We start from the raw sequence: 14,647 nt of genomic DNA on the forward strand, positions 1-14,647 counted from the left end.
GTTCGATTTAGATTTGTTTATTGGATTTCCCCCATGTCTTTGCCCTCTGTGTCTCCCTCTCTGTGTTTGTGCTTATGCGTGTACGTGTGCCTCGTTTCACTCCGTCATGTTTATCTGTTTCCCCAGCCCATCACGTCTGCCCTCTTTCTCTCTCTCCCTCATGTTCCCTCGCTCCCTCTAGTCTGCCACTCCTCCACTCCCACTTCCTGTTTTAATGTGAAAGTCATGTGCCCGTGTTCGGTGTGTCTAGTTAATTTGTGTCAGCTATGTTTCCCTGTGTGTCTCTCTGTGTGTTCAGTTTATCATTTAACAGTATAGTTTTGTATCGTTTTGCTATTCAGCAATAAAGCTGTTCCTTTGAGTTTGAGTCCGCGATTGGGTCCTTTCCTGCCTGACATGCATTTAGAATAACACTAAAGCACAAAAGGTTGAGATTGTTTTGGGAAGTAATTTTCCCACTGACACAAGCCTCTCAGTATTTTATATACATTTTTTTTCTTCATTATACTCAGTCAACCCATACTGGTGAGACTGTCCCACCATGCAACTTTCCCAGACCTTTGTTGCTAAAATGATTTTTCCCCCAAAAAAACTTTTTATTCACATTTTACATAGCATCCCAACTTATGGTACCCCTTTTTGTGACTTTTTATTTGTCTCTATGTAAAACAAAGAATGAATCAGGCTTACTTCTTTAAATTAACTGTGAAGCTAACAATTTAGCTTAGTTGGGATGACTTCCAAGACCAATACCAACTTTTGCGAGTTCTCAAGTTAGTTGAATATGCTTGACAAGATGACCTTTTAACATTTTTAATAATTTTATTCCTCTTCTGTATAAATATGCAACTGTGTGAATCATACAATCATCATAATTATCATTATAAAATCAACATGCACACTTGTGTACAAATGTTGATGCAAAGTGGTTGTTGAGTGCATATATGTGCAGTTGTGTGTGCATGGTGTCCATGTGTACCTTCCAATCTTGTTTCCGGTTTGCACTGTGCCGTTGTCGTAGACCTCCAGATAATCAAAGTTACAATTAGCATGGTACTCTAAGTTGAATGACTCAAATGTCAGCCGAATCAGGTTGCCTGGGCTAACATTGATGTACCAGGTGCAATTGGCACCATGGGGGTAGCTGCTGGGATGACCAGGGCTTGTAATGGTGCCAGAAGGACTGGTCAAGGTGTCACCACAGCCTGGAATATGAAAAAAAAAACAAATTAGAGATCAACAGACTTTTGAGCTTGAGCTTTCAAAGCTTAAAGACAGGTCTGAAACAATTGGAACTTAATGTCATGTAAAAATAAAAATAAAAGCAGGTTTAAAAAGAGCAGGTGTGCTGCTGTGCCTTCTTTAAAGGTTTAAAGGTTTCTGCTAGCTGTTACTAAATATCAGACTGTATTTACATACATATGCTGGACAAGTCAGTTTATCAGTTATCTTAAATTGGTTAACAGCAGTTTCAAATACACACTCGGTTATAATAAATTCATGAGCTTACATTACAATTAATAAAATCTTATCTTATTTACAGTAAATGAACTTGATTACAAAATTTCCACATTTCTGTCAGTATCTGTGTTTACTCACAGTCAATTCTTGTGGGGTTTTTGAGTGGGGGGTTTTTCAAAAAGGAAAGAAATATCATCCAGACAAACAATATACATTTTTTAAGCAAAAAAACAAACAATACATTTTAAGAAAGATCAATTTAAAAACTGAGAAAAAACTAATCCTACAAAAGCCAAGAGATGAAAACCTGCTTAGCAAATTGCCATCATATCTGGTGATCTGCAAAATATTTGTCACTTATATTTGTCACTTATAAGAGTACTCAATGAGAAACATTGATACTTCTCTCACCCTCTATGGCAGAGTCATAGGCTGCTTCAAAGCCGTGGTTGCTGACAGAGGAGTCAGTGGTGAATTTGATGTACATAGATCGCTGAGTAGACTGAAGCCTGGGGGGAATCTCAGCACCACAAAATGTCCCCAGCAGAGGAGAGCTTGACGTGGCTCCATCCCTGACCTAGAAACAGGACAAAGCATGTGCTCATATAACTGATCCACTGCCACGAGTTCAAGTATGAATAACGCACAAGCACTGTTACATTTATAGGTGAAATATAAAAGCATTACTGCATCAGTGCCACCAGAGAGAACTACTCACATATATCCAAAAAAACAAAACAAAACAAAAACCCACCCACAAAACATAAAATTATTCAAAGCAATTTATGGTACTGAGCTTTACACATGTGATAGCTGTAACCAGATGTGAATTTTTAACATTTAAGTTAAATACAGCTGTTTTGGAACTTAAAACTTGAGAAAGGAAATTAAGGTAAGATGGTGTAATGGAGTAGGCAGTCTCAGCAGACCACAAAGTATTGATGTATGGAGTTAGATGTGGTCACTCACTAATCCTTAACCCATATCTGAAATCATTTAAACAAAAAAAACCCACCTACACCTGGAGAATGGAGAACGACACCCCACATGGGCCCCCAGAGGAATGGCCCACTTAGGTCTTCACCCTTCCACTAACTTCCCCAATGTGCTGCCCCTCCACCCGCTTAAACATGTCCCTCACACTAAACCAAGTGAGGTGTGAATTCAGGAGGCAACAGGTCCTGATGTATTGTAAGAACCTGAGGGACAAGCTCCAGTACACAGGTGGACCGTCATCTCACCATGACACAAGAACTGATGTGAAAATCGTCATGCAACACCCACAACAAAAGTGACGCGGTGAGCATAGAAACAGCCTAAGAGGTCATCCCTATTAAGCCTAGATTATATTCCATTCCAGGTATTTAACAGTTAATCATTAATCACATTAATCACACCTTCAAATCCATAAATCAGAATTTGAACCAGGATTTCCTCATAATTATTGCAATTATTGAAATGTTCATCTGTTCATATTTTTGTTTTGTGAATGAATGAAAATGTTTCTTGTGGTTTCCTCTGGATATGTTTTATTTGATGTAAAATAATATCAGTAATGTTACTCATCTATCACTTTTTATTGTCTGCAACATTTTCATTTCCTTAATGTTTAAATCACAGTGAAATAATATAAATAACCATAATAATAAAAAAGAAGAAGAACAATAGGAAGATAAAGAAGAAGAGGACAAATAATGAGGCTATTATTCTATTTTATTTGAGATTATTGTGTGTCGTACTCAGAGTACTGTTAAAATATGTAACTGTGAGAACTAATATAAAATTAATTTACCTCAACATAATCATATCGACAGGAGCCTCCCTCAACGTCAAATGACAGGAAGTCAAGGGTGACCACATAACCCTCTGGCTGGTTAATCACCCATTCACAGACCTTATTATGGGGATATGCATTGGGGTGGTAGGGAGAGTGAAACTGCCCACTCCCAGATAAAGTACCTCCACAAGCTGGAGAGAGGGAGAGGTAATGTTTAGTCAGTGGCAAGTGGAGTTAACGTTGGAACGTAAATATACATAATTACACACACAAATATTTGATTGAGCAAGTCTGCATAAAATCTATGCTTTAAAAAAAACTTCAAAAAAATGATTTTCATGTCACTGTAAAATATTTTCTGTTAACTAATGAGACAACAAGGAAAGCAAATTAGTATTATCCCTGCAGCTTTAATTCTAACTGCCAACTAAGAGAAATGTAAGTGAATATTCTTAAACAAAAATAGCATAAAATGTCATCAAATATAAAACATATCACACTACAAATCTTACCAACAGTATAGACAGCCCTAAATCCAGCTCGACTGACTGAGCTGTCAGACTTGAAGCGAATCCACAGGACGTTTGAGGATGAGAGAACAGGAGCTGGCGGGGTGTTTCCACAGTACTTCCCTATTAGAGGATCAGTCTCTGTTCTCCCATCACGGACCTGAAAAAAAAGGAGGTGGAACAAGAGGACAGAAGCTGGAATGTTAATCTGATAACAACTCTCTGTCGAGCAATGGTGTTGTGAGAGAGTATTTACCCCACCCTGATTTCTTATCTGTTGTGTATTTTTCACATTTACATGTTTCAGCAAGAAGTGCAGTCAAGCTTTTGCAGTAACTGGCAATTGCACAGTGCAAACTGCTGAATCCAGCTTCCACTTTGGATTCAGGAGACAGACACTATCTCTACTTTTAAGATTAGGCTTCAAACTTTCCTTTTTGCTAAAGCATGTAGTTAGGGCTGGACCAGGTGACCCTGAATCCCCCCCTTGGTTATGATGCAATAGGTGAAGACTGCCGGGGGCTTCCCATGACACACATCACTCACTATGTGTTAATAGACCTCTCTGCAGTGAATCATAGTTGTTATTAATCTCTGTCTCTCTTGCACAGCATGTCTCTTATCCTGCCTTCTTTCTTTCACCCCAACCGTTAGCGGGAGATGGCCCCGCCCCTCCCTGAGCCTGGTTCTGCCAGAGGTTTCTTCCTGTTAAAAGGGAGTTTTTCCTGTTTTTTGTTTTTTTGTTTTTTTTTTATCTTCATACAGGTGATCAAGGTGTTTTGTTTGTTTTTCTTTTTTTTCCTCCCCCTTTTCTCACCATCTCTTCTCCCCTCTATTTTTCTTTCTCTCCCTCTCTTTCTTTCATTCTTTCTACCTGTCCTATCCCCCAATAATGTCTGTCCCGTCTGTAACAACCAAAAATCAAATCAAATAAATACAATATAATTATAATTAAGGTCAATCAAATGGACCAATATGGCAAGGCCATGATGATTCACTTGGTAAAGTAAATCCGCTTGGCATCTTTCTTGGCCTTCAGACAACAATTCTGATGGTTAAAGATCCAAACAGGACAGGCAACACAAAAAAGGGGAGTTTTTCCTTCCCAGTGCTTTCTCATAGGGGGTCCTCTGATTGTTGGGTTTTTCTCTGTATGTATTATTGAAGGGTGTACCTTACAATATAAAGCGCCTTGAGGCGACTGTTGTTGTGATTTGGTGCTGTATAAATAAAACTGAATTGAACTGAATTTAAATAAATAATTTGAAGTTCATATGGACCAGTACAGAGACCATGTATGTGCAGATTTACTTGTAAATAAAAGTCGGATTATTAGTAAGCTCCCAGGCTAATCGTGGCTATCAATCATTTTCTCAAAATGGTGTCTAAAAAAATCACTGCATTTGTTAAGTATGGTGAGATTTCTTTCCACATATAAAATTCTGAAAAAAGGAGGGACAAAATATTTGTCTGGGAGACATAAATAGGTCTTACCTCCACGTAGTCAAAAGCACAGCCACTGTGACTCTCAAGATCCATGTGAGTGAAGTTGAGGGCCACCTGCCCACCTTCTGGCAACCTGATCAAATAGATACACTGGCGGTTGTGGTTATAGTTGTTGGGCCAGTTGGGGGAAATAATGACGCCCTCACTGTCAGTGAATGTTCCACCGCAACCAGGGTCGCCTAAGAAAAAACACGCACAAAGAGTTAGAAGCACAACACAATTCACAAAGCAGGATATTGACACTGCTAGGAATAATCAAACCAAGCATCCAAGGATTGCATTGCACAGATAATACTGTTAATAAATATGACAATGATAACAATGACAACTGACAATTACAGCATTTATCCAAACTCTGTACAAATTGTAGGCACACAAAAATGCAAAAACATTGAATATTTTTTTTAGGATATACAAAACAAAGTGTTAGGAAAATCACCCTTATTGTTTTTTTCTCAAACAGGTCCAGATCACATAAAAGATGGCATCCTTAACTGTACGCAAATGCAATATGAAACTAAGGGGGCCAAAAAACCCATGGGAGTAATGCGTCTCAAATCCCCTAAAAAGTACAACTGTAAGGATGTTTCTCAGTCCAGAACTGTTCCCTCTACACTAAAATATTTCATTTCATTTTAAGTTCCATTATTTTTCCACTTTTAGCTACAACTTAGCTTAACATGAAACAAATAATTTTGACCAAATATAATAAAAAAAAATGGATCAGAACTACAGCATGAAGGACACGAGATGGCAGCAGGAGAGCATACATCACAACTTCACCAACTTCCAAGGTGCATGGAGAGGATGAAAGAATTCACAATGCAGGAACTCCAGCAACACTTAAGGAAAGATGAACAACTTTAGTAATTGATCAACGCGTTTCGGCTTGTGGCTTCATGACCCTGATGAAGGCCACAAGCTGTAGCATCATGGGCAGTGTAGTCCGTGTTGCACGTTATGGGTCTGTGAGCGCGAGGAGGGAGAGAGAAAAAGGGGAGTGGAAAGGTACGAGCTGTCATCGAGGAAAAACGGGAGCTGGAAGCATGTAAATATAATAATAACCACTTCAGCCAAGCTATTAAGACTCGACTGTACACCGTGTTCGTGTTTTCCTCCGAAAACAATAAGTTCCGTTGGAGCAGTCTTTCAACGCCTCTCTCTGTCTCTCGCAAGAAAAGTTGACCCACACAACAAAGTAAAGCTATTTTTCGGCTACGAGCCGACAGGGACCCCGCCGTATTAGTCAGAGGTCCCTTTACTACAGTTCGGAGTCGCGGACCTTCAGTAATAGTAATAAATCACACAGCAATAGTACATTCACGTTGTTGTAAACAGCATAATATATTAAGTAATCCAAAGTATTCAGAATACGTTACTGTCATTGAGTAACGTAACGGAATACGTTACAGAATACATTTTGGGGCGTGTATTCTGTAATGGAATACATTTTAAAAGTAACCTTCCCAACACTGCATATTTACAGTTTCTTCAAGATCTTAGGGACAAACATCAGGCTACAATTTACTGTTTCTCTGTTTACATAAGCTAAATGAAAAGCATTTAATACAAACAACTATATATCTGTCTTACAGTCACGGTCAAAATTACCGGCACCCCTGGAATTTTTCCAGAAAATGTACCATTTCTCCCAGAGAATTGTTAAAATTACAAATGCTTTGGTATACACGTGATTATTTCCTTTATGTGTAGTGGATCAACACAAAAAAAAGAAGAAAAAGCCAAAGTTGACAAATCAACATTCGATTGCATGCCCTTTGGAAAAGATAACTGCAATCAATCGCTTTCTATAACCATCAACGAGCTGGTTACGCCCCTCAGCTGGAATTTTCGACCACTCTTCTTTTGCAAACTGCTCAAGGTTTCTGAGATTTGAAGGGCGCCTTCTCCCAACAACAATTTTGAGATCTCTCCATTAGTGTTCAGTCATATTTAGATCCAGACTCATTACTGGCCACTTTAGAACTCCCCACCGCTTTGTCTTCTACCATTTCTGGGTGCTTTTAGAGGTGTATTTGGGGTCATTGTCCTGCTGGAAGACCCGTGACCTAACATTTGTAATTGTAACAATCTTGTAACAATATTGTAACAAAGAAATGGTGCATTTTCTGGAAAAATTCCAGTGGTGCCGATAATTTTGGCCATGACTGTATACACTTAACCAAGCAAAACTCAGTATGACTGGTTTCTTACTTGGTGATGTTGTGTATGTAATGTGGAAACCTCGGTCAGAGACAGAGAAGTCAGAGTGGAAGTGAATCCATGCTGCTGGGCCAGTGGTCTGTATGGGGGGTGGAGATGCAGTACTACAGTACTTTCCTAAAACTGGATCTTCAGATAGAAGGCCATCCCGAATCTAAAGCATTTGGTGACACAAAACAATAGAGGAAAAACTGTAAGGATGAAAAACATAGTAGTAGTTTCAGCCAATGCACTTACCTCCTAAAATAGCAAACTGTAGCAAACACGAGTAAGACGGAATAATTTCATTGTTTTCATTTCAGCAGTATGGCTGCATTTAACCCCGCTTTACAGAGTACATAGGTATGTGTCAGGTCTGAGTGAGATAAAGTGGTCAAAAAGAGGACTGTCCCCGCAAACATCGACACACAACACAAAAACATGCTTTCAAAGTGAAGTGGGTAATGTGCCATTTCTTACCTCTAGAAAGTCAAAGTTGCAGTTAGGATGATGTTCAAGACTTAGAGTCCCGAATGCAAAGGTAATGAGAAGGCCGGGGTCCACTGTTACTGTCCAGTAGCAGTCCCGACTAGGTGGGTAGTTTCCAGGATAACCAGGTGAATTAATGTTGCCATAGGGGGCAGTTAGTTCCTCTCCACACACTGAGATTAGAAATGGATTTAAATAAATCAAAATTATTCATACAACTGTTGTTTTCTATTAACTTAACAGGAAAACATTGTTCATTTGCACACAATGTGCATATGAGTCATAAAATGTAAGTATGATCAAATAAACAAAACACAAGCTCCCATGCCTAACTCAGTAATAGAAACCAAGATCTCTCAAAATTATAAATGAGACATTACTAACTGTAACGGACCAGATCTATTAACCCTCTGTGTCATATCAAACACCTCACTGGGTCTTAAAAAGTTACAGCCAGGATTTACTAAAAAGGCATAGCGTCAATTTTGCAACTGGAATTTCAGTTATAGAGCACAAAATATTATTAGGAGAAAATTTAAAGGAATCACATAAATATGATTTTCTACGGCCTGCAGCACACAAGTCACGACACTGAAAAAAGCTAATCTAATTTTGTGTGCGTTCATTTATTTGAAATGATAAGGACTGCAAGAAGAGGGGTGATGTAATGTAAATATGACACATACATACATTTTTCATCATATGGGCATTCAGTTACAATATGGATGTCATTTTAAAAGACAGCACAGAATGTAAATGCTGTGCTTAGCCTTTTGGTTATCAACTACTAATTAAAAGTGTAACGAAAACACTCACAAACAACTTTGCTCATTTATGACCCACAAATTTGCACTGTTCTTAGCCATTACTGAAATGAGCTCGTTATCGTTACTTATTTATTTAAATATATAAATTCGTTTTTTCATTTGTTGGCACATTTAATTGCAATTGCAACCTCATGCCAATTTTTTTTCCAGCTTCAAGCTTCAAAATATTTCAAATTTCAAAACCAAAACACTTGAACTGTACTGACCTGGGTCCTGAGACTGCCAAGCAACTGTGAAGCCACCGGCACTGACAGAGTGGTCAGAGCGAAACCAAAAGTACAGAGAATTATGGGAGCTGAAGAGCTCTGCAGGGCTATTTTGGCCACAGTATTTTCCGATCATGTAAGCTGAAGCACTCTCCCCGTCGTGAATCTGAAGGAAGTCAAAGTTGCAGTTGGCACTGTTCTCCAGATCAAAGAATGGAAAGGTAATGCGCAGGATCTAGAAGAAAAGACAGAAATAAATGACTAATTAGTAAACATTAGTAAGGGCCAAAGATGTGTAAGCATTTAACACATTTCATTGCACCACCATATTTACTACCACCTCACAAACCCAAATCATGAAAATACGAAATAAAACAGAACAAAACAAACAAAAAAAGTTTTTTTTGTCTAGAATTTCAATTTGAGAGGAACAGGAACACACCTTGTTTGCATCAGTGTGGATCACCCATGCACAGCTGACCTCGTGATCATATTCATCGTGACCTGGGGTGTTAGGATAACTGAAGGAACCAGCAGGGCCAGTCAGGTACCCTCCACATACTGCAACACACATTCACACTGGTTTTTAACCTTGATATCGTCCTTGGGAGAGAAGCTAGCTTGCATGCTGCTGAAGTTTGAAATCATCTTTACTGGTTTGCGATCATGTTTCTTAAGCTTTAACCACACACCATTTTAAAGGACAAGTCATGTTAACGTAGTTTGAAGCGTAAAGCTACGATTTATCTGTGTAATAATAAAAAACAAAATAATCCACTCTAGTTCTATTTCTGTAATATAAAGTGATTATTGAGTCACTCGGCCACAGACAGATGATGAATAATTGTATTTCTGCACTTTGCAGCTTATTTTCTATGCTCCCGGGGTTTTCCTCTCCGTGTCACATTCACTCTCCTCTCCTCATCTGTTTTCAGTTTATCCACACCCTCTCAGCCCATCCTTCCCATTACCTTGCTGAGGAGTCTGACAGAACTCGCCAGTCCACTGGGTGGTGCAAGTACACGTGAAACCATTAATGCCATCGGTACACGTTCCTCCATTCTGACAGGGATTGCTTGAGCATTCATTGATATTCTGGTCACAGTTCACGCCTTCCCAGCCAGAGTTGCAGTTGCAGATGTAGCCAGGATTTGAGGTGATGTCCTGTGGTAGCACAGGTTTTATGTTTGCAAACGGATTTGTCTTTGTTTTCATATCAAGGATTTATTAGGCATTCAAAGATTCATTCAGTAAATATAAAAACACATTTCAAATAAATATGACACATCAAAAAAAATTAAAAAAAATCGCTCGTGGTACATTTTATTTCACTATAGAGCTAGAGCCTGGTATCTGAAGGCTCTGGCTCACATTCTACTTTTAAAAACTCTAGGAACCAAAAATACAGTGCACCTGGAAAACATTCACACGTTTTGTCATGTCACAGCCTTATTCCAAAATCGATTCAATTTATTTATTGTTATATACTATTTATTATTTTTATATTTTTAAAACTGTTTTCCAGGCTAAACAAAGATTTTCTAAATAAGTGCAACACCTTCTCCTCTCCAGATTATGGGTTGTCTGTTTTAAGGTGCGTGTTTGTGAGTAATACTAGACAGTCGAGCATCTCTCACTTGTTGCCTCCTTTTTCAGAGGAGCCACAGTATCCAGAGAGGACGTAATGCTATTAAGAAAATAATCAACCTCTGTGCGATGAAAGTTTAGGCAGCTGCTCTGCACTGTGGTGGCATGTGGTCCTGAACAAGATCACTGCCTTAAACTTAGTTACATTCTCAGAAAGACAATTTATTCTGCAGTGCTGTATAGTCTATTATTATAAAAATAAATCCTGATCAATAACAGAACCTGGTCTGACAAAAGAGGGGTTTCAGTTTCTATACCATATGTGAATATCCAGAGTGTGATTAGGACAATGAATGGGATCATTTATGTTTTGAAAGAAGCCAACTGGGTATAATAAAATGCAGTGCTGAGACTGTCATTTTCAACATCTCCATGGATGATAAATCACCCAGAATAGTTATTTCACTTTTTAAATTTTCCAGTGAGAAAGATTGCATCTTCTCCTCTGCATGTGCTTTGAGGATTCAGACTCAAGGTCATGATTCATTTATTTATTTAAATCCTGTCCTGTCTGGCAGCTTCTGCAATCAGAATTATGATATGAATGCATGTTGTGCCAAACATATTTTGCTTTTCCAAGACACATCTCGGCTATATCAGCATGCCCATCCCGGCAGGAGAAGAAGCGAGGCCATAGATTGGGCACTCATGGCAAGGGGGTGGGAGTCCCAGAGAACCCCGCTAGAGCCCAGCCACCCTGGTGCAAGCTGAGATCAGGGTCTCAGGGCCCCAGCCACCCTACATGGCAAGGCAGCCAAAGAGGGCACAGACCCCCAGACCCCAGAAGAGTCATGCTACCCAGTCAGGAGACTGAACCCACCACCACAAGCAGCCCAGGCACACCCCAGTCACCCACCGCCACCAACTGAGGCAGAGACCCAGATACTCCAAAAAGGCAACCGCAGTTCTCCAGCCTCCAGGGAGCCAACAGACCCCAGTAGTCCCAGAGATCGCCTGATGATTCATTTGAACTAACATATTAATCCTGCTGTAACTAGGTCTGGGCAAAGCAGAGTGACTATGTTAATCATTTATGAAACAATTTACTAACAGGAACTTAGAAGTGAGAAACTTACTGTTAAATAGTTCACATTTAGTTGATTTACTGTTAGGTGTAGTTAAGGGCATTATTACAATATTCTTTTATTATGAAATGTTCTACTTAATTTGTTTTTTGCTGATTTTTGGTTTGTTTTTGAGGGTCTGGGAGCAAACAGTCTCTATGGAGATGGGGGGTTTGGGGATGACAGGAGGAGTGAAGCTACAGGGAGTCATATAAGACTCCACAGAAGTGTTGTTTACAGACAGAATTCTTTTCCTAATTTTTACTCCAGTACACATGCGCATGCACACACTCACCACACACTGTCCATTGACACAGGGGTTGTTTGTCTGACAGATGTTGCTGGTTTGGGTGCAACCAGTTGGTCCATATCCATTGCCTATGTAGCCTGGTGGGCAGGTACAGACTGGGAGACTTGATCCTGGTGGATGCAAGAGATTTGAATAGAAAGGGGTTTGATCAGACTTGGTGACTACTGATGATGTTTGGGGAATCAGATGAGCAGATGCATACATAACTCTTAATTGAGCAAAATTTCAGGAAGAAGTACAGAAAGAAGAAATAAATAGTACTTATTTCATTCTTTCAGTAGTAAGTAGGTATTATTTGCTCATGCTTCATTCTTATTTGGTTGACATACAAAGCAATAAACCCATGCTTCTTTTTTCTTGTCTTTTCTTACCAGGGCTGGAACTGCAGGTGGCTAATGGGTAACAGCCTCCATTGTTAGTATCACAGATGTTAGACTGTGTGCATGCTTTCCCATCTCCTTCATAGCCTGCAAAAACAGAGGAGTTATCTGTGAGTTATCAGTGCAAATGACACTTTGTGCCCTCAGACTGTGGCTTTCACATCTGATGAGCCACAGTCAGTCACCCAGCTATTTGACTAAGTAACAAAAATATTTCTATTTTTAACAGACAAGAGTTACAAAGAGTTTTTACAGCCAGATACTCAACATGCAGTAATAAACAATTTTTCACAGCTATAATATTTACATTTTAAAGAATTAGAGTTTAAATTAGTGATGGGATTTCCGGCTCTTTTTAGAGAACCGGCTCTTTCGGCTCGACTCGCTAAAAAGTGCCGGCTCTTTTGGCTCCCAACCGGCTCTTCAGGTTGTTTTGTTGCTTTAATTAATTTATTATTAACAACAATATAAAATTATGCACAAAAGGAATTACTAATGTAAAAAGACGTGGTTTTATTTATATATGCTTATATATAAAAATATACAGTGACCCCTGCACGTACAAACCCCGAAGCACGTACAAACTCCAAAACACATTTCTAGCGTTAACTGAACTTCGAAAGCAGAGCTACTAGATCACTTAAATTACACAATTGAAAGCATGAAAGCATATGTGTATTGTTTGTGTATTTATACACAAGCACTCATATATAGTCAAATAATTTAAAAAAATGTTCATTTACCTGTTACTACCACACACCAAGTCCAATCGTTGGTACTTCCTGGCTTGTGTAGCCACTAGGTAACAAAAGCTCAACACTGCCCCTAGCATCCTGGAGCACTTCTGTTGTGTTTTGTACGTGTTTTGGGGTTTGTACTGCTTTGTCTCTAGCGGCCACCATAAATATACTTTTATTTATTCACTCCACATAAAATGTAATAAGTAAATAGAGCGCTTTGAGTACTCCGTGAGAGTAGAAAAGCGCTATATAAGAATCAGTCCATTTAAATCATATAATACAAAATCAACTATTTACATTTCAACTTTTAACTATTTAAATTTTCAGCTTTTTCCTTTTAAACAAATTTAAAGTGAAACAACACAAAACACTGCAAACCACAACACAATTAAATATAAATATGAAAAAATATGAAAACAAAAAGAACATGCATATTCTCTGTCATATGGACCTGCATGAATAAACTTTCTGAATCCTTTATCATTCGCAACTGAAAATAGTTGTGGATGATTACTATACCTTTCTAATGTGACGTTGTTGTCCCTGGCTCTCTTTCTCTCTCTTTCCCTCCACTCTGTTCCTGTGCTACTGTGAGTGTAACTAACTCCCCCCTCTTCCCAGCGCAAAGCACAAGGCTCGCACGCGGAGTGAAGCGGGGAAGAAAGTGCGAGAGAGAGAGAGAAAGCAAAAAAACAACCCACGGCTGCCAATAAGGAGCCTGCTGGCGTCGTTTACTTCAAAGAGTCGGCTCTAAGAGCCATTTCGTTCGCGACCGACACATCACTAGTTTAAATATCCAGAGTTCCATTGCACTTTGCATTAAAAATGAAACTAAATTAGTTTTTTCTACACCACATATCTTGTAAATGTTTCTCTCACAGCTACAGTATTGTGTACTTTGTGCTATGGTATGTTATGTAGTATCTTGGACCAGGTGGTGTCAGGCTATGTGGTGATTCAAAATGTTTTATTGAAAAGCGCAGCTTTTTACTTGGGTTAAGTACACCAGCAATTTCAGGGATTAAGTGGAGCCAAGCCGTAGAAGCTATAGGTAATCTTCCTGCACATATGCGTGACATTCAGTATTGTTCTCTGCTGAGTTACCTGGAGGACAGGGACCGCAGTGAAAAGAGCCCATGGTGTTCAAGCACTGAACCATTGGAGTAGTGGAGCAGCCGCCATTATTGGTCAAACATTCATCCACATCCTGACAGCTATAACCATTTCCTTGCCAGCCTAACCATGTCAGAGAAAATGAGAGGAAAAATCTTAAATCTATTTATATGCACAAATCTCAACAACTCATTAGCAAACTGGGATAGCACAAGATGCAAAATGCTATTTAACTTTACAAGTTTTAAAACAAATCTTGGAACATCATTTCTAATTACTCGTAAAAATCTCATAAAAAATACATTTTACTGATAATAGCACATAATAAACATATTAAATGTTTAACTGAGACATTTTACTACTTCATGAAAAATATTAACTAAGTCTGAATTTAATGGCACATAACTCATAAAAGT

At 38.9% G+C, this 14,647-nt stretch overlaps 1 protein-coding gene across 1 annotated transcript in view; it reads right to left on the reverse strand.

The window, feature by feature from the left end:
* Window positions 1-14,647, reverse strand: part of cubn (cubilin (intrinsic factor-cobalamin receptor)) — a 78,996-nt gene that overhangs the window by 57,342 nt on the left and 7,007 nt on the right. Inside the window, exons 9-21 of the mRNA XM_026180665.2 lie at window positions 14,223-14,354; window positions 12,370-12,465; window positions 11,984-12,108; window positions 9,949-10,141; window positions 9,420-9,538; window positions 8,978-9,212; window positions 7,936-8,117; window positions 7,468-7,630; window positions 5,242-5,432; window positions 3,751-3,907; window positions 3,254-3,429; window positions 1,873-2,038; window positions 980-1,205 (exon numbers count right to left, since the gene is read on the reverse strand). Of these exons, the coding sequence (XP_026036450.2) occupies window positions 980-1,205; window positions 1,873-2,038; window positions 3,254-3,429; window positions 3,751-3,907; window positions 5,242-5,432; window positions 7,468-7,630; window positions 7,936-8,117; window positions 8,978-9,212; window positions 9,420-9,538; window positions 9,949-10,141; window positions 11,984-12,108; window positions 12,370-12,465; window positions 14,223-14,354 (2,161 nt within the window). The remainder of the gene's footprint in view (window positions 1-979; window positions 1,206-1,872; window positions 2,039-3,253; window positions 3,430-3,750; window positions 3,908-5,241; window positions 5,433-7,467; window positions 7,631-7,935; window positions 8,118-8,977; window positions 9,213-9,419; window positions 9,539-9,948; window positions 10,142-11,983; window positions 12,109-12,369; window positions 12,466-14,222; window positions 14,355-14,647) is intronic.

Source organism: Astatotilapia calliptera, chromosome 9 (assembly GCF_964374335.1).
Source record: "Astatotilapia calliptera chromosome 9, fAstCal68.1, whole genome shotgun sequence".
In the NCBI taxonomy this organism is placed as follows: Eukaryota; Metazoa; Chordata; class Actinopteri; order Cichliformes; family Cichlidae; genus Astatotilapia; species Astatotilapia calliptera.